The 18,327-nt window shown below is 35.3% G+C and overlaps 2 protein-coding genes and 1 long non-coding RNA gene across 5 annotated transcripts; 1 reads left to right on the top strand and 2 right to left on the bottom strand.

Moving 5' to 3' along the window:
- Nucleotides 1-1,338: 1,338 nt before the first annotated feature.
- LOC116163728 (CAAX prenyl protease 1 homolog) lies at nucleotides 1,339-4,388 on the top strand. Its single transcript, XM_031477818.1, has 3 exons — nucleotides 1,339-1,497; nucleotides 1,552-2,621; nucleotides 2,675-4,388. The coding sequence occupies exons 2-3, from the start codon at nucleotides 2,529-2,531 to the stop codon at nucleotides 3,863-3,865; spliced, it is 1,284 nt and encodes a 427-aa protein (XP_031333678.1). The 5' UTR covers nucleotides 1,339-1,497; nucleotides 1,552-2,528; the 3' UTR covers nucleotides 3,866-4,388.
- Nucleotides 4,389-8,310: 3,922 nt separating this feature from the next.
- Nucleotides 8,311-9,278, bottom strand: LOC116163771. 3 transcript variants are annotated; one of them, XR_004143800.1, is made up of 4 exons: nucleotides 9,117-9,278; nucleotides 8,877-9,068; nucleotides 8,689-8,816; nucleotides 8,311-8,644 (listed from the first exon to the last, which is right to left on the bottom strand). It is a non-coding gene; the product is annotated as an uncharacterized LOC116163771 (long non-coding RNA). The 3 variants fall into 3 exon arrangements; XR_004143801.1 differs by having other exon boundaries at nucleotides 8,877-9,064; XR_004143799.1 differs by having other exon boundaries at nucleotides 8,877-9,275.
- Nucleotides 9,279-10,262: 984 nt separating this feature from the next.
- Nucleotides 10,263-14,485, bottom strand: LOC116163442 (cathepsin L-like). Its single transcript, XM_031477350.1, has 4 exons — nucleotides 14,325-14,485; nucleotides 14,146-14,246; nucleotides 11,013-11,381; nucleotides 10,263-10,958 (listed from the first exon to the last, which is right to left on the bottom strand). The coding sequence occupies exons 2-4, from the start codon at nucleotides 14,236-14,238 to the stop codon at nucleotides 10,392-10,394; spliced, it is 1,029 nt and encodes a 342-aa protein (XP_031333210.1). The 5' UTR covers nucleotides 14,239-14,246; nucleotides 14,325-14,485; the 3' UTR covers nucleotides 10,263-10,391.
- Nucleotides 14,486-18,327: the final 3,842 nt, after the last annotated feature.

Genomic DNA, 18,327 nt, shown 5'->3' with positions numbered 1-18,327 from the left:
CTGACACAGCTACTCCGACAGCTCCTCGGCGATGCTGGCGTTAAACAAACGTTCCGTCTCCTCCAGATGATGGAAGATACAACACAAACTCTCGCTGCTCAAAATGGCGTTATTGTACCGCTCGTTTCCTCTCCAACAAACTCCTTCCAAAGACCTTAAACTCCTCGACGATGCCGGCGTAAAAACACGTTCCCGGACTTTCAAAAATAACAACACTCGACGAATAAACTAGCGTAACTTTTGCAAACGCCGCTACAATAAACTTTTCAAAAAAAAAATCTTCACATACGACAAACGTAGGCTTTGCGAAACGGTACAATAAGCTCCTTCTCTTCGCTGTTCAAAACCATTTATATCCCAGTATCGTCAAATTTCGTTGCCACGCTTTTCCATGAATAATTTGAAATCTCGTTGCCACGCTTTTCCATGAATAATTTGAATGTCGGATCCGAAAAGGCTTAACGGTCGACTCCGCGGACCAATAGCATAATTGCATAAATGAAACTATTACCGATCGTAAATCAACTTAGACTGGCACTTTTACGAGTTTTTAACACGCCAAAATTCCTATGAAATTCGTTATTAAACAACTAAAAGTTTCCTTATCTAAAGTAACACTTGTGCAAAGCGCGAGCACTCTGCTACCTTCCACGAATTTAACAATAACAAGACAAAATTTATTACATTTAAACACACTAATTACGGATTCGATTTTCCCAGACTTCAACTTCTTAATTAACTCCGGCCGAGCATTAATTGAACTAAAACAACGATCCTCTGCATAAAAATGGGAAATAAACGTCTTTCCAGAGTAAATAAATGCCGTCCAACTGCGGCCTAATAAAAAAACACAACAATACTTACCAGTTTGTGCATGTAGAACATCCATAGTGTAATGTCCACCACAAGGTTACGTTCTGAAACACGTAATTATATTTTCTCCATAGCGAAAACGAAAAATTTGCAACGCATGCGTGTTCAAACAATCAGTGTCTGACAGTTAAATGTCTCTAGAAATGTCTCCTGTCAAGAATGTAAGGTTATAAAATTAGAACGCCCACGCTGACCCAGGTACGATAGGCGAGCGCCGTGGGCTCGTTGCGGTCGCTAGTAATGACGTCATATCTGACGTCGCGATTGCGACCATAACGACTGTGGTCGTTATGTGGAACGGCAGCCGAGCGTCGTGGTCGTTGCGGGCGTTAAGTGGAACGTACCCAAAAATTGCGAACGATTCTGGGGGATTTCATTCTCACTATTGGCTCTCCAAAAAATAACCATGTCAAAGTGAAGTTTTGGTTTTTGTATACAATTGTTGAAATCTACCTATTTATTTATTAAGTTGTTAAATAAAATCGTCGAACATGGATGTATTGGAGGAAGATATAGCAGTAGCCTCTTTCATGTTTATCATGTTGTGATCGGCTTGCACAAGTTGGAAAAACACAGCAAAAGGGAAGCATTAAGCCCTGAGCATAGACTGGCTATCACTTTGTAGTAAGTTCTCATAAATTCTGTTTAAACAATAGGTACTAGATATTAAAATTTTAGTTATCTCGCCCACGGTTGCAGTATGCAAGTTGTCGCTTGGTCCTTTTTGATTGGGAAATCCACCGTATCGTTTGTTATACGAGAGACATGTCAGGCAATTTGGGATGTGTTATCACCTATCTATTTAAAAGCACCCACAGTCAATGAATATCAACATATTTCAAAAAGATTTGAAGAACGTTGGAATCTGCCTAACTGTTGTGGTGCCCTTGATGGTAAACACATAACTAGGTATACAAGCACCAAAAAAATCCGGGAGTGCTTTTTTTAATTATAAAAAAACACATTTAGTTTGGTTTTAATGGTAGTGTGCGACGCGGATGGTGGGGTGTTTACCGAATCAAAATTTGGTCAAGGTTTAGAAAATGGGACAATTAAGCTTCCTCCTTATTCACCATTACCAGGAACAATTCAACCTTTCCCAATGTTTTTTGTGGGGGGATGAAGCATTTCCTTTAAAGTCATATATAATGAGACCTTATCCAGGTAAACGTTTGGAAGCAAGAAAGCGAATATTTAATTGGTGTCATGGCGCCGTCGAAATTCTTTTTCGACCGTTGAAATCAGTTAGAATCGGCCCCCAGATACATTGATTTGTCATGTTTGAATTTTTACGGAATACGGTTAGGCCAATTATAAACCAGCCTTTAGCTTTTGATGCATGTGTTGATGCATGAGACACAGCTGCATATAACACGATGAAGCACCAAGAACCACGAACAGAAGGCCATCTCCTAACCCTACTTTTGAAAATTGTAACTGACAAGTCTTTTAATCTGTGGTGTGAACCTGTGGATGATTTAGTTGAAGTGGTTAAGGGACACGTATAGCTTTAGCGTTTGCGTGGAGTTATTAAAGGGTCGAAGCCTGTATTAGTGGATCATTTTCTGTTAATCAAAGGTGACTTGCCATTTATTGTTGGTGATTAAGGGCAACTATTATAATCCATGTGATGCTGCTTTACATTTAACTGGAAAATGACTATGATAGATGATATTAACGTTTTGTATTCTATACTGTTTTTTTTATGGCTACAGTACCTTTGGGAATTGTACTTAGAAATCCGACAGGTGAGTTTATATATTGTATTACTCTCCAATACGTAATTGTATATCCGCTTTAGTATCGAGTATGTCAACATACCAAAGATGTACCGCAGGAACTTCGAGGTGTTATGAATAAGGATATATTTGACAAGGCACGTTCGTATAGTATCGACAAAAGTAGTTTCGGTTTTGTGAAGAGTGCAGTATCAATAATCACCTCTACTTTTATAATATATACCGGGTTACTAGCGAAAGTGTGGAATTATTCGCAAAGTAACAGCCCTTGGGAAGGTGAAGTTGCGACCAGTTGTATTTGGTTGTTTATTTTAACAACTTTGTCTTCTGTTTTGGATTTACCATTTTCCATTTACTATACATTTGTACTTGAAGAAAAATATGGTTTCAATAAGCAAACGGCCACTTTCTTCACACTTGATAAAATTAAGGCGTATATTTTAAGCCAATCTTTAACATTGCCGATTTGCTCTATTATAATATTAATAGTGAAATATGGTGGGGAATATTTCTTTGTTTGGCTTTGGATTACGGTGGGAGTAATTCTGATGGTACTTTTGACAATATATCCATCCTACATTGCTCCTTTATTTGACAAATATACACCCCTACCAGAAGGTGAATTAAGAACAAACATAGAAAAACTGGCATCGGAGCTCAAGTTTCCTCTAGATCAGCTGTATGTGGTCGAAGGGTCAAAGAGATCCGCACACAGTAATGCCTACTTTTATGGATTATTTGCCAAAAGAATAGTATTGTTCGATACCTTATTAGCCAAACCAGAAAGTGGAGGTTGTGAAAACGATGAAGTTTTAGCAGTACTATCGCACGAACTTGGACATTGGAAACACAGTCACATCACTAAAAGGCTAATTATCATGCAAACGAATTTACTTTTAGTATTTCTTGTATTCGCATTTATGTTTCGTTACCCTCCCATCTATCAAGCGGTGGGATTTCCGACAAAACTACAACCTGTACTGGTTGGTTTGCTAGTTGTAATGCAATACATTATGGTGCCTTATAACGAACTATTGTCATTTTTGTTGACATGTCTTTCACGGTATTTCGAGTTTCAAGCAGATAAATTTGCTACTAAATTGAAGAAAGCGGAGCCTCTGCAAAGAGCCCTAATTCAGCTGAATAAAGATAATCTTGGATTTCCTGTATATGATTCCTTATATTCAGCCTGGCATCATTCACATCCACCACTTCTTCAGAGGTTAGATGCTTTAAAAACCAAACAGGACTAACATTATTGTTTTATCACGAAGCACAGATTTTTATACCTACTTTTAACTTTTGTAATAAAAATCTTGCAGAGCTTTGCACTTTTATTTTATCCATAATTTTTTAAAGCAACTTGCAAATTTAATGTACACATTTCGATGGAATGGTTTGAAATCCAACAATGTGTGTTTATATCAAGTTTTATATGCAAGATTGGTTTTATGTTCTCGTTATTTAGATGTGGTTCCAAACGATTTTGTTCCAGTAAATTTAATTAAGTAATTTAAAAATATGGCCCATAAAATCAGTAGTCCAAGGGAATGAAAAATCCTCGGAAAAATCTAAGGCATTTCTTGAAAAAGCATACCTAGATGAAACTATTTTTCATACATTTATTATTTTTGTTCATTTTTTATTTACCTTATATTTTTATGTTCTAAATAACTGCAAAGCTCTCTGGGACCCCTTGTATTTTTAATTGTAAGATAAGCATTCCTTTGTATGTTACAGTTTTAGTATTGAAATAAATACACAGTGGAAAAATTAGTTTTTCTGAGTATTGGTATGGTTATTGGTTAGGGTCTCAGATAGCCTCGACGGGCCCCGGGAATATTTTTTGTCCGGGCCCCTATACGGGCTATAATTGAAATTTTTGTTGTCCCTCGCCACCCTTATCTTAACCTAGACATTTTCAATCTTGACTGCTTGAATTTGAAAGGAGAACATTTGAATAATTTTCATACAGACACAGTTTTTTCATAACTTATTAAGAATTGTTAGAATTCAAATAACCAAATTACAATTTAACTCTGGTGATTTTCTTATTAGCAAAAGCATTGTTTAAATACTCTTAAACAATGGCAAAAGTGAATATCACTCACTTAAAATTAATTTCTCTAGCGAGCCTTCTGCCACTTGACGTAATTAGGAAATTTTGCTCAATGGTATGGTTTTTTAAATCTGCTGTGCATTTTTTTATATTCTACTCTCTCATATAGAGATATGCATATGTAGATTTCTGTTAAAAATACAATTCAAAATCTCTTTTGGCCGGGCCCCGGGCCCCCCCCCCCCCCCGCCTTATCGGCGGCCCTGTACAGAACTCAAACATATTGAAATAATTATGATCTAGTGGAATATATGCTTGGCTGTGAGCAAGAAAGCCTTTGATTCAATTATAACTTTGTGTGCAGTTATGCAGTGTCCTTCAAAATCTACTTTTGTATTTACACAAGAGTTGTTTTATATGCACAAATAAATACTAATTCGCACACTTTATCATTTTGGAAAGTAATGGCTACTGTAAGATCTAATAACTCCTGACATCATCAGTTCTACTAGGCAATGAATAAAGGTTTTTTTTTAAAAATAGTTGTATTTGAAAAGTTGGTTTAGCTGTTATACTGAAGCAGATTACTCTATGCACCAACAAAAACTGCAAACTGTAAAAGTAATTAGGGATTTAGGAGTAGAATTTACAATTACCTTAAAATGGGACGAGCATATAAATAACGTTGTTAATTCAGCACTAAAAAATTTAGGGTTTCTAATACGTAATACATCCGAATTTCAAAATATCATTTCCATAAAAATTCTCTACAACTCCCTGGTATGATCTAAATTAGAGTACGGCAGTAGAGTTTGGAATTCCGGTCTACAAATCCATAAAAAAAAAATAGAGACAGTTCAAAATAAATTCTTAAAATATCTACATTTTAAGAGGCACGGTACTTACCCCCAATATGATCAATATCGGGAAGTTAGAGAGGAAAATCATATCATGCCGTTAAAATCTAGGAGAGAAGTTGCTGATATTTGTTTCATGCACAAATTGATAAATAATAGAATTGACTGTCCTAATTTGCTATCACTTGTGAATCTGTATGTTCCAGCTCATAAAACCAGACCAAAAAGTATATTTTATGTGCCTACATGTCGAACCAGTCACAAATTAAAATCGCCAATGATAAGGGTAGCCATACCCACCAATGTATATATTCACCAGACCAATTCTAATATAATTAATGTAAACTTAACATTATTTAAAAAAGGAGTTATTGCATACTATTATGACAAAATCTATAATAGGTCACGAGCCAGGAAACTTGAACGAGTGTCCGTAATGTCTTGTTACATCTTTGATATTGCATTTTGGTATTTGTTTTTTTTTTACTATTGTTGTTTTATTACTTTTGTTTGTTTAAGTTGTTAAAGCCAGAACCGTTGACTGCTGACAATGTAAAAGGGCAAGTTCCGTTTTGTTAGTAAATAAAATAAATAAATAATTAATAATAATAATGTTTATTCGTGTAATCAGTGGCGTCGCTAGAGTACGATGCACCGGGTAGCAAAACAATTAATGCGCCTTTCTCCAAAAATAATAATGAACTTAACTCGCATACACATGCAGGTGCAGGGCAATAATGATAACGTTCAATGCTTCGCATCGCATCCTTGCACGTGCACCTCGCATGACTTCATTTAGTTGAAATGTGATATTTTCAAGTTTCGAGATACAATAGGCCTTTATGTTAAATAAAGGTCTTTCTTTTATACATAAGCTTACAGGTTACTGTATCACAGTTAGATAATTAAATTTAAATCTTGTAAGATTATTTTTGTTGAATTTTTGCTACTCTGATTAATCCCAACCGCGATGTAAATGTAAGTAATATAATAAATAAACCAATAAACGATACTAACCGCGGCGCCTTTCGGTACTTGGCGCCGGGTAGCAATTGCAACCCCTACTACCCCGATAGCTACGCCACTGCGTGTAATGTAAGAATGCTCCAAGATACTTTCTATTCTACATTTCAATTAAAAAATTCATATCGAAAATAAATTCAGATATTTACAAACTCCGTCAGGTAATGACATCGTCTTTAATACAAAATTTCAATTTTTATATACAGTCAGTGATGACAGGAGTCATTTGGAAATGTCAAAACTGCGGCTAGTAACAAGGTTATTTTTCTAATAAAACAACCTTGGGCCGGTAAGGTTGGTTCATAGCTGTCCGTTCATCCGTTGCGTTGATCCGTCAAACGGATAGAAAATTTTGTTAAGGTTCATAGCAATCCGTCCACATTGTACATTTGCAAGTATAATCATAACCTAAACTTTATTTTGTACTGTACCGTCAATGATTTTCAGTATGTAAAAATGGTACGAAAGTAAGAACACATTGCTATCTGGCATATTACCGTGAAGAACGAGTAGGCGAACGCTGTTAACGTACCAAACATAACCTCACTCTTGTTAAAAACGGACCAACGGAAACGTAAATGTTCAACTTCAACCAACTTTTCCGTCGTAAACGGACGACGTACGATTTAAAAATTTGCTGTCTTCTGATTGGCTAACGGACAAACGGAAACGTATGAACGGAGAGCTATGAACTTACCTGTAAAGTGACGGTGCGTCCGGTAAAGTGACAAGCGGCAGGAAATGTAGTCTGCTCTGCCTCTGTCATGGAAACTAACATTTCCCGACAGAAAGTAGACATGAAATAGTACATTACGCACTGAGCGCGGAAGTAGCTTATTTCCTTAGACCATATAGTACATGGACTGCTAATTGTAACTAAAATATGGTCAAGGACATCGCCTGGGTATGTGAGTTTCAGGGTAAACGAGTCTGTTCGAAGTTGTCCGATGAGACACGATTTGAGACTGTCAACCTATAAATTCACAAACGTCAATTAATTAATCGCCTAGATATCCCAAAAAAAGCAAACTTATTATTATTTGTGAACGTATAGCAAATAATGAAGAGTATATAAAAGCTTCCCGTACTACGCGGTTACTAGAAAGCTGCTCTTTACGCGATCCGAGTGGTGTTCATACGACCTTAGTTTACCCTGAGATTCACATACCCACGACTACGACTCTATCCGTGACCACCCATTTTGTATTGAAAGCATAGGGCTAATAGCAGTCCATGTACTATATGGTCTAAGCTGATTTCTCGAAGAATTAAGCGCCGAGGGCAGTTTATTTCTGAGAGAAATAATCTTTCGCGCGAGGTTCGTATACTATTTTATTCACAATCATAATTACTGATAATATTTAAATATTATGAAAATAAAGCAAGAAATTAAATTTCACGATTAGCGACATCTGTTTAATGTCATTTTTCTGCTGTTTCAAATCTCGTTGGTAAAACAGATTCGAATTTTATTCACTTTGCTTTGCTCTGTGCTCATCAAACCGTCATCTAATTAGTAATTTTTATTATCGCTTTTTGCACGTATAGATAGAAAAATAACAGACAAAGCAAAACTCAAAACGAGCAACAGGCACCCATCATCACGGCCGAACCGTATATTTTTTATTTAGGTGTTCCCTGTACCGAGCTGTAGGTATTAGATAATTTCAAGATTTATAGGTTTGAAATTCCAAGCGGCAAAGAAATCAGCATCCTGGAAACCATCCCCAATAGAATTACTTGTACAAATGTTTGTATGTTAACAGGACTGTAACTATAATTTAATTAAGTAAAAATGGAATACCTAGCACAAATACACTTAAATAGGTACCTATCCACATTTATAGGTTAAGTACATTGCGCAGTTTGTACGAATGTTTCTTTCATATTTTAATTACAGGGTATTTACACATAGGTGCACACAATATTATTTAACACTCTCCATTCTTAATACAAAGGAAAACTCGTATATGAAACTGAAATTCTTCTTTGTAACCTTGTAAAGCGTTTGGAGCATCTTGCGTCCGATAACATTTCTTGTAGCTAATTCAAGTAAATAACATGCCAACCATCCATTAAAAGTTAAAACTGCACTAAAAATATGATTTAAAACAAACACTTGCGGTACGTTACTTACATGACGGGGAAGTTTTGAGTTTCCACGAAGATGAATCCCTTTCGGACGTATGTACGATTTTTTCATCTCATTTGAATGTGGCCCGATATTATCATTAGCAAAAGGTAGAATTCAAGTAATTTAATATACTGAAATGAAGAAATTCAAACACATGATATTATAGGTTTAAGGTTAGGTATCTAACTTACTCTTAAACTTTGTTTTTGACTGGGACTTCAGTTTTTTTCTTTCACACAATGTAGTTAATATAAATATACCAGTTAGTTAATATGTATATAAATATTATCACTGGCCTTTTGAAATTTCACTAGACGTAATACGGACCTTCAAGTTTTATACAATGTCAAATTTGTTAATAAATTGCGTGTAGCGCCACCTAACTAACAAGCGGAGAGTTTAGAAGTGGGAGGGAAGAAGTCATTACTGACCGCATGTGGATTATGTACAACTTCCTTACCCTTGTAGATACTAATTATGCTACACATTACAGGATGATTGTGAATAAATGAAGGTTTCAGGACGATTTTGGTTAACTGTGTCAGGCAAGCAACAGTTGCTCGGCTGATCGTACCCATTGCTATAGAAACTTATGTACATACTTTATAGGTTGGTACAAGCGTAGCCTACCGATAGAACTAGCCGTGACACTCATCCCCACTATTGCGTTGACGTCACAACTGACGGCGGCCGTCATATCGACTTTTAATGTAATTAATTCCAAGTAGTTTAATGTTGTACACTTAAATTAACTGTATTCGAACAGAATAAGTACGAAAATGCCAAATACGTGCTGCGTCCCTGGTTGCAAAAGCAATTATAGTTCAAGAGACAAGGTTCCTTACGGTTTTTCGTTTTCCGAAAATCAAAAGAAGTGGTTAAGATGTATTCACCGGGACAATTTTGAAATTACTAGTTACCCCAGGGTTTATATAAAGCATTTCTCCGACATTTTCATTATTCGGGTAGACAAGATGACTAGATAAGACGATACAGTATTAACAGTTCCACGAGACCAGATTAAACTTGCCGAAGACACGTATCCCACCATTTTTGAAAATCAGTCATCATATATGAAAAGGATGTAAATGATGAGTTACGGGAAAATATAGACCTTTGCAACTACAAATGACCGAAAATCTGTAGTCTCTAGGTAGTCCAGGGGCCGAGATCTCGATGGAACAGACGAGGGAACAACGAGCACATAAGCCTTACCTCAACTTCGTTGTGTTACGCTAAAAAAGGCAGATGTGTGTATTAGAATGTTTAAATTTTATTTGTTTTCAGTTCGGTTTTCAGTGAGTATTTGTTGTTTATGTACGTATTTAATAAAATTGCATAATAACACGTGTCTATAATTAGGAAACAACATATAACAATCCTGAGGCTCAAAATAAGTAATTACTTAATGTTTTCGCGTTCAATGAGTACGCACGCGAATCAAATTGCATTTAAACACATAGTATCGCGTTGCAGTGGCCCATCTCCAATTGTGACGTCACTAAATCAATGTCACGGCTAGATCTATCGGTAGGCTACGGTACAAGTCAACATTGTACTTCAAATATTTAAACATATCAACTTTCATATTGTGCTTTTATTTCAAAATCTCAATTATTAATACAAATAAACATTTCCTATTGCTAAAATGTACAATATTTTTGGAAAACTTACATTACACAAGCATATTCTAACAAAAGCTAAACTTAAACTAAAGGATAACTGGCCTGTGTTGCAATGCCACATTGATTTTCGTTGTTTCGAGCCATTAAAATATATCCCTGTTTGCCCCATGATGGACCCCATGAATTCTTAACAATCCAATAATCGTGTCCATCCTCTGAGGTACCGTATCCGACAGCCAGCACACCATGGTCTAATTGGGATGTACTACATTCGGGTTCATCATACACTCCTTCTGCATAAAATTGGAACGACTGATGGGCAGCGTCAATGGCAACTGATACAGGCCCAACAGTAGCAACGGCAGACTTCAGTTGCTCTTCATTTCCAGATTCGATATCAACATACCCTCTGTCCGTAGCACCTGAGTTTTTGGGATTATAACGACATTTATCATCTTCAGCTTCGTAAGGGTATGATTCTTCAGTATCAATACCATGGTTTGCTTTTATGTATCTAAACGCATTGTCCATCAATCCACCGTTACAACCATTATTACCAAACTTAGTTGAGCAATCGATCAAATTTTGTTCACTTAAACTAACAAGTTTTCCAGTTTGTCGGAAATGTTGGCCTTCCAACGCTCCAGTCTAACAAAACCATAATAATTTGTACGAACGTCAAAAAAAACATTCAATACTTACTGCACTGAAACTCCAGCAAGATCCGCAATGGCCTTGATCCTTAACCTCTGTTACAGCCCCCTTCGTTCTCCAATCAACCGATTTCGGTAATTCCACGTGTGCAGGAGGAATGAAGGTGATTCCGTCAGATCCATGCTTGTCGGGCAAAGCGTGGGCGGCAGTCAACCGATTGGTTCTATTAAATCCGTTCATTATATGTACAAACTCGTGATGCAGCATATCAGCGAATTTATTAACTCCTAATTTGTAATTGGTTAGGTTGTTTGCGTAACGTTGGTTGTGTATTTCAATTTTACGGACATTTTCCATATAAATTTTCATGCGGAATTTTTCTTCAGTCTCATTCTCGTATTCTTTGTTGTGTGTTGCCTGTAAACAAACAAAAAACATTTATATGGTGTCTAGATGAATCACAAGACAGTCTTTGAAGGGCGGTATCATTCTGATTGTCAGAACTTGGACAGTCTACATAAGATTCAACACCATACACCTTGAATTTTGAATTAAGTTTATCTTAGATGTACAGTAAAACCAGCAGTAAATCTCTCGGCTGATTCAGTAAACCCTACCAAAGTAGTGTGGGTTATCTAGAAGACAGACATGATTGACATCGCACACATCTGTACTACGGGAGGAATTTAAAAAATATTTGTCAAATTATCATAAAGTTTTACTTGTTCTGAAAAACTCTGTAATGTCAGTAAAGTGATCATTTTTACAAAAGGTGGTCAGAAAATCGCGAAGTAGTAGTATTTCAATTTTTCTAGAAGAAATGCATTTTATTCTATTAGTCCAGGATGAAGCTGAACTGAAGTGAGATAATTTTTTGTTTCAAACGTATATTAGAAAGCCCTACAATCTCACAGTGATTCAAATATCCCCACTAGCAAGGGTTGAAAGTTGAATTATTATGCATCCCCTTTGGTAAGGGTGCAGCGTAAAGGTATTTATGCCACGATAAGTTGAAGATATTTTCTCATAAAACTCTTAATTATAGAGATAAAGTATAAAATTTGGTTAAAACATCTACATACAAATTTTAGAATTCTTAAAAATATAAGCAACTCTGAAGCTCTATATCGTTTTTAATAAACATTTCTCAAAAAATGTAGTGTATATCAAAGTTGAGTAAAATTTTATAGTCTACAATTTCTGATAACAATATTTTTTTTGTAAAATGAACCTATAAAAAGATATGATTGAAAAACTAAAAAACCAACCAAATTTCTTTGGTTTTAAGGGTGGTACGGGGGAAGCACAAGGGGTGGGAGGTCGAAAACTTGGATTCTTAACCACCAGATATTCTTTCATGACATGCAAAAAAAATTGGAACTACTTCTCGTTTTGCAGGAAATGGTCCATTTTCAGTCTCTATTTCCTGGACTATATGAAATAGAAAATTATACTTAACAAAAATTCTCAAAAACACATTGCATTCCTGTTTTTCTTTATTATTGGTCGGGTTAGCGAAACAAAATATTCATTTATGCACTAATTTCGTTGGCAAAAACATTTGTTGACCACTTTCACTATAAGTAAATATAGTTTTCGTGAAAACGAAGGGTAATTGTCTTTTGGGTTGATTTTCTTTCAAAAAAGAGAGCTTGTGATTATATTAAGTAGTCACATACTAGTTACAGTTCCTTTTATACATCAGGCTGTACCACATATGCTCGCACATATATGTATGTAAAAGTCTAAAACAAGCAATAAAATCCGCCGCACTTGCGATTTTCCACAGCGTATTTTTTTTGACGTACCTATACATACAGAACCTTCAAAACATTTGTACATATTTTGCAAAATAGGACCAAATATCAAATTTCATTAAAATCTCTCCATAAATAGGTAATAGTTTTGCGCATGCATTCTTTTTATATTTATTCTTATACCTATATGTTTACGACTTTTCGATATTGCATAAAAATATTGGATTTAATTTTAGAGAAGAGAATAATTACATGTTCTAATCACAACAGCTTTCAAAAATAAACATTTTGTCAAACAGATTATAAGGCGAGTGATTCTCGCACGTATCACTCGTAAGGCACGTGTTGATAATAAATTGGACATTCGCTGATAAGAATGACATGGGAATCCAATGGGGTTAAAAGAAATAGGTAACAGCATCCTCTTAAGCTCACAAATTGTAGATTACAAATCTTTTGATCAAGCAATAACTTTAATCTACAATCGTTATCAGGGTAGGCAAGACTGTGGGATAATAAACTTAAATTTTAAATTGTTATGAGGATGGCTAACGTGTAATTTAATTTAACTTTTCTTTTGAGAGATAAATTCAAAGGAACTAAAGAGTAAAGAGACATTAACAACTATATCCAAATGTTTCAGCAGTTTCTGAAATTGTAAGTAACCTACCTAAGTATGTATTGGGTAGCATCACCATTACACCGTGCATCACTTGATGAGATTATCAACAAGGAAATAACCCGTTGTTCTTGTTGATCACGGTTTATGTACCTAATTATGAAATGGGTAAGTAATTAGTACCAGAAACAAAAATGGCATATCTCATATCTTGAAATATTCACACAACCAAAATGAGTATAGGACTTTAGTATTGTTTTTGACCCAATTTGCCATGATAACAATGTACGCATTTGATACAATGGTGAATTAGGTCATATGAAATCAAGTTCCAAGAGTTTGTTACATGATAGTATTATGATACTGATGTTCTGATGCACATTGTTTATAAAGTTCCTTTATCATTCACATTTATAGGATTACAGGGTCAAGCAACCTATCAAATCGATTCTTGTATTGTTCACAACTGCTTTGAGCGTGTAGGTATAAATTCAATGGTATAGGTAACTACATTAAAATTAAACCATATTGACGTAATTTAGATTCCTGTGATTAAAAATTGTTTGTGTGTCAACAATTTCAAAATTCAAAGTTTATCAATAATCAAAGGTCAACTTTTTCCTTGAATTTAAATATACGCATTTTGAAAAAATTGCAATAACAAATTTATTTCAGGAAACACGTTTGCGTCGCTGTTAAAGCAAACTGAAATTGCATCAGGTATTTCCAAACGCGGCTTTTTTGAGTTACCTTTGATCACAGACGTAACCTTTGTTTTTATGTAAACAACCATTTAAACACTAACCTTGAAAGACCTCCATTGTTCTTGCACTAGGTCGAAAAATGATACCGCTTGAATTCCAACTACAATAGCAGCCAGTACGATTAAATACTTCATTTTGAAGCCTAAAACAAAGGTTGCATTTAGTAACGTTAACAAAAGTCGTCAACACATTCATGATAAAATCGATACAAATTACATACCTAAATATCCTAAATTATCACAGAAGGATTTAACGGAACAAAGCACAATAATTACGTATGCTTATACACAAATAAAACAGCTGTCTAATGTCTATCTACTATCGTAAATAACAGTGGGGAAAAGGAGTATTTAAATACGTTCATCCCTTCCACAAGCTCTTCGTCAATAGCGAAAATCATGTGATCTGTTGTGAATTACTCACGCGTGTTTGTTGTCCAGTGCGGTCCGTTGTTATCTTGTCATTGCGAAATTGTTTCTTATTTAATTTTTATGAAGAAATTATACCTTTCTGAAAATTTTATAGTAATATTTTATTTTTGATCTAGATATTTGTCTGCTTTTTTCGTCACATTTCGCTTTGAAGAATTTTCTACTTTTACTTTTGCTTCAGTAAAACAGCTGCTACAATTTACCTTATTTGATGAGTAATACCTATAAGTTCATTCTCATTTTTTGGCCGCCTCTCTTGGATGTCTTTCACCCCCTGGTGGACCTAGTGGGGGTTTAAAATATTCATTTAAAGAATATTATAATTATAAATTATAGGGAGTGCCGAGTGAGCACATTTGACCGTTAAGGTTTTCCTGAAAAGGTTAACGGCGCAATTTTATTGTTTTTTTACTTTCCTCACTAGAGAGGAAAATTACATTTTCGTCGCCCTTTTTTAGAGGCGAAAGCAAAGAGTATTCTTTAAGAGCAAGAAAGCGCCCTGTCGGAGGAGAGTGCTCATGAATCGTCTGGACGGCATCATATCTAATTGATTAGATCGAAACGGATATCAAGAAAGAAGTATCGGAAGTGAGTACTAAAGGGTATGTGGAATGTTTTAACGAGACACATCTACTGGTGATGTCAAAACTTTCAATGCCAAATATCTGCAGAACAGAGAAAGGTACCTATTCTCAAAAGGCATTGGAACGTCTAGATATATCTACTGCCGATGTAAAAACTTGAATGTGAATAAGTATCTCGAAAATGGAGTGTCCTAATTTTTTATACCCTACCCTTTTTTTAATTAAACACTACCAGTGAAACCTGTAATCGTAAACTGTCGATTTTACATTAATCCGAGCATATTAATCCCATTGGTGATTTACCCATAAGGCACGATATAGGCAAAGGGCCCAAAAAAGTTATGAATTTTGTTAATTATAATTAAGTAGTAAAGGGTTTATCAATTTTTGCATTAACTACCTAAAGCATTTGCACGTAACTATGTGTAGTCTCCTCGAGCCATTAGGTATATTTGATAAGAACTGGCGTACATTTCAGTATACAGAAAAAATACGAAAAGTAAACAGTCTGAAGTTATTATAGGAGGAACCTTGGACCAAATCTGATAATTGATAATTGCAGTCGCATTAGCCCCAATCTACTTTGGTCTGCACATTTTGTACGCGTTTCAATAACGCATTTCAGGTACTTATCGGTATAGTGAGTTCAATTCTAATGATTTAAAAATAATTCTGGAATACAATATGGTTTGAACTCCAGTGCCCTCTGATATCCACGACATGCAATCCATTTTTATTTTTTTGATTATTAATAGAATAGTTTGGGTGATTTCCCTATGACCCAGTATAGATAAGCCCCATGAATATTTTCGCTCTGAATATTCGTACCAAGGTCAAGTTGTGTATGTAGTGTAATGATCAAAAATACAATAGATAGGTATAATTTTGCACTATGGCCGCCCGTTCGTTCGTTCCTATTCGACTTATACTTTTCACTGGAGAGTGTTATATTGATCTTAAATTCTTGAATGCCTTATAGCATTGACTAAAAACTCAATTTTTTAATCAATGCTTATAGTAATATAATATAGGTAATATGGGTACAGTACGTATAGGCACAGATTAACTACAAATCTGTGGTATAGGCATAGCATAATATATATAATGGTATTGTATATACTCGTATCTTCGGGTAAACTGTGATATTGACTAAAATGTCGGCATCACATTTATTGTATGTGCAGACGATCAATAAAATAAACTAAACATGTTTTGTGTTAGTCATTAATATGAAGATAATCCGCAAGACATATGGATAGACGCTTAGGTGGGCGGATAATGCCCTAATTTGCGGATCATTTCGGTATTTTGGAAAATGCGTTAAAATCCTGCAAATACCAACATCTTTTGACGGGTAGGTACCAAGAACTGTAAACTTATACCTATAAGTATAGGTGTAAATCTTCTCAGTATTTTTCCAAGTGATTCGAATGGTTGGACATATATAAAATATCATTCGTTGTTATGATGAATGAGTACTTAGTGTATGACGATCATTATTGCTCTATTAGGGAATAATTTGCTATTTCGGTGATTAACAGACTCTCGTTGGCATGGTATCTCATCAGAATTGCACGCTTACTTGTTTCAGTGTCAAAAGGACACAAGGGATTAATTTTAATTATGATTTAACGATTAGCAAACCCTATACAGGGTGTTACATGACAGTTGTAAAAAAAAATAGGTGATAGAGGGGATCAAGACAAGCACTTTTTCCACCGAGGGTCCAACGTGTTTCGTTTGGGAGCCACCCCCAAGGAAGTGGTGAAATTTGGATTTCTTGTTTAATTTTTTTCTCAGCAACCGTAAGAGTTACAAACATAGGTGGCACGTCTTTGAATAGCTTTTCGGGTATGCCCTATCCGATTTTGAATTTTTTTTCAAAATTCGTACCACGAACGGGCGCAAAGTGTCCCCCGCCTAGTAGTGACTGATCTAATTTCGCGTGTAGTTAATTGAAAATGTCACAAATAACAAATTCCGATATTATGATTAAATGATCACAAAAAAATTCGATATGTCGATCATGGTGTTCAAGTCTGCAAATTCTATTCCAAAAATTCCGTGGCTGCGGTTGGTGGGAAATAACTATTTAAGTAGAATTCCACTTCCATTACAATCAATCGTTATTTTTTTGTTATATGCGACATTTTCAATTAACTACATGCGAAATTAGATCACTCACATGGTAGGTGGGGGACCCAATCTTCAAACGAGTCTAGGTAACTTTTGTTTGAAACCGTTCGACAATTCTGTTCCTCATCAAGTATGTAGGTACACAACAAATTTCGTGGAATTCTCTCCATTTTCGTTGTCCGGCCATGAATTGCAGTGGAACTTTTTTTTGAATTTTCAAAAACTAATTCTATATTCGTGATTTTCATGTTCAAAAACCCCCAGATACCTAATTTCGTCGAAATCAGAATTTTGTCAACATGCATCTTACAATCAGGGCCGTTCTTTTATTCTAGTTAAAGCTATGATACACGTAAATGAAGTTTTTCACACGAGCGAGAGTTGAAATCATCAAAGAGCTATTCTACGACTTATGCAAGAAATGTTTATATACCTAAGTACTTCCGTAAACAGCCTTTTTATTTATTTTAGTAGTGATAAATTAATTAACCGCTTACATTTAAGTTTTGAACTAAAAAAAAAATAAAATATCCAGCGGAACAGGTTTCCAGGATCCAGGGCGATTCGAGGCGCAGTTTTTACATTGAAGTTCCTGTGCAAGTGCATTTGCGTTGATCAAATCCACCCCTTCTTTGCCATAAACTCCTTCTTTGCCATAAACTCCGGTAGTTTCCAAACCCAAAGCAAAGGTGTAAGGTTTAATGTGGACAACGGTGAAGAAGCAACTCCGATAATAGGTAACATTTATATTAATACCTACAACAGGAACATTCAAATAAACAGAAATTACAAAATGCATCACACAGACAAAACTATTACATCTATTTTTTTACACACCCACTTTGATATTCACTAAATAACTTCTAGATCTAGGTTTGTAAATTAAACAGTGTACCTATTCTAACAAAAGGGACAACAATGAAACGGTTCTCTCTTTTTGAATTAAATTAATTCTGGATGCTTGCGCAATTTCTCGAATTTCGCTATCCAGTACTTACCATTGACTAATACTGGGGGGAGTATTAGTCAATGCCAGTACATTGCAAAAGGAGTATCAGAAAATTATGCGAAA

Source organism: Photinus pyralis, unplaced genomic scaffold (assembly GCF_008802855.1).
Source record: "Photinus pyralis isolate 1611_PpyrPB1 unplaced genomic scaffold, Ppyr1.3 Ppyr1.4_LG2, whole genome shotgun sequence".
NCBI lineage: Eukaryota > Metazoa > Arthropoda > Insecta > Coleoptera > Lampyridae > Photinus > Photinus pyralis.
Note: the sequence above shows the minus strand (reverse complement) of the source record. Positions and strands in the feature narration are given on the sequence as shown.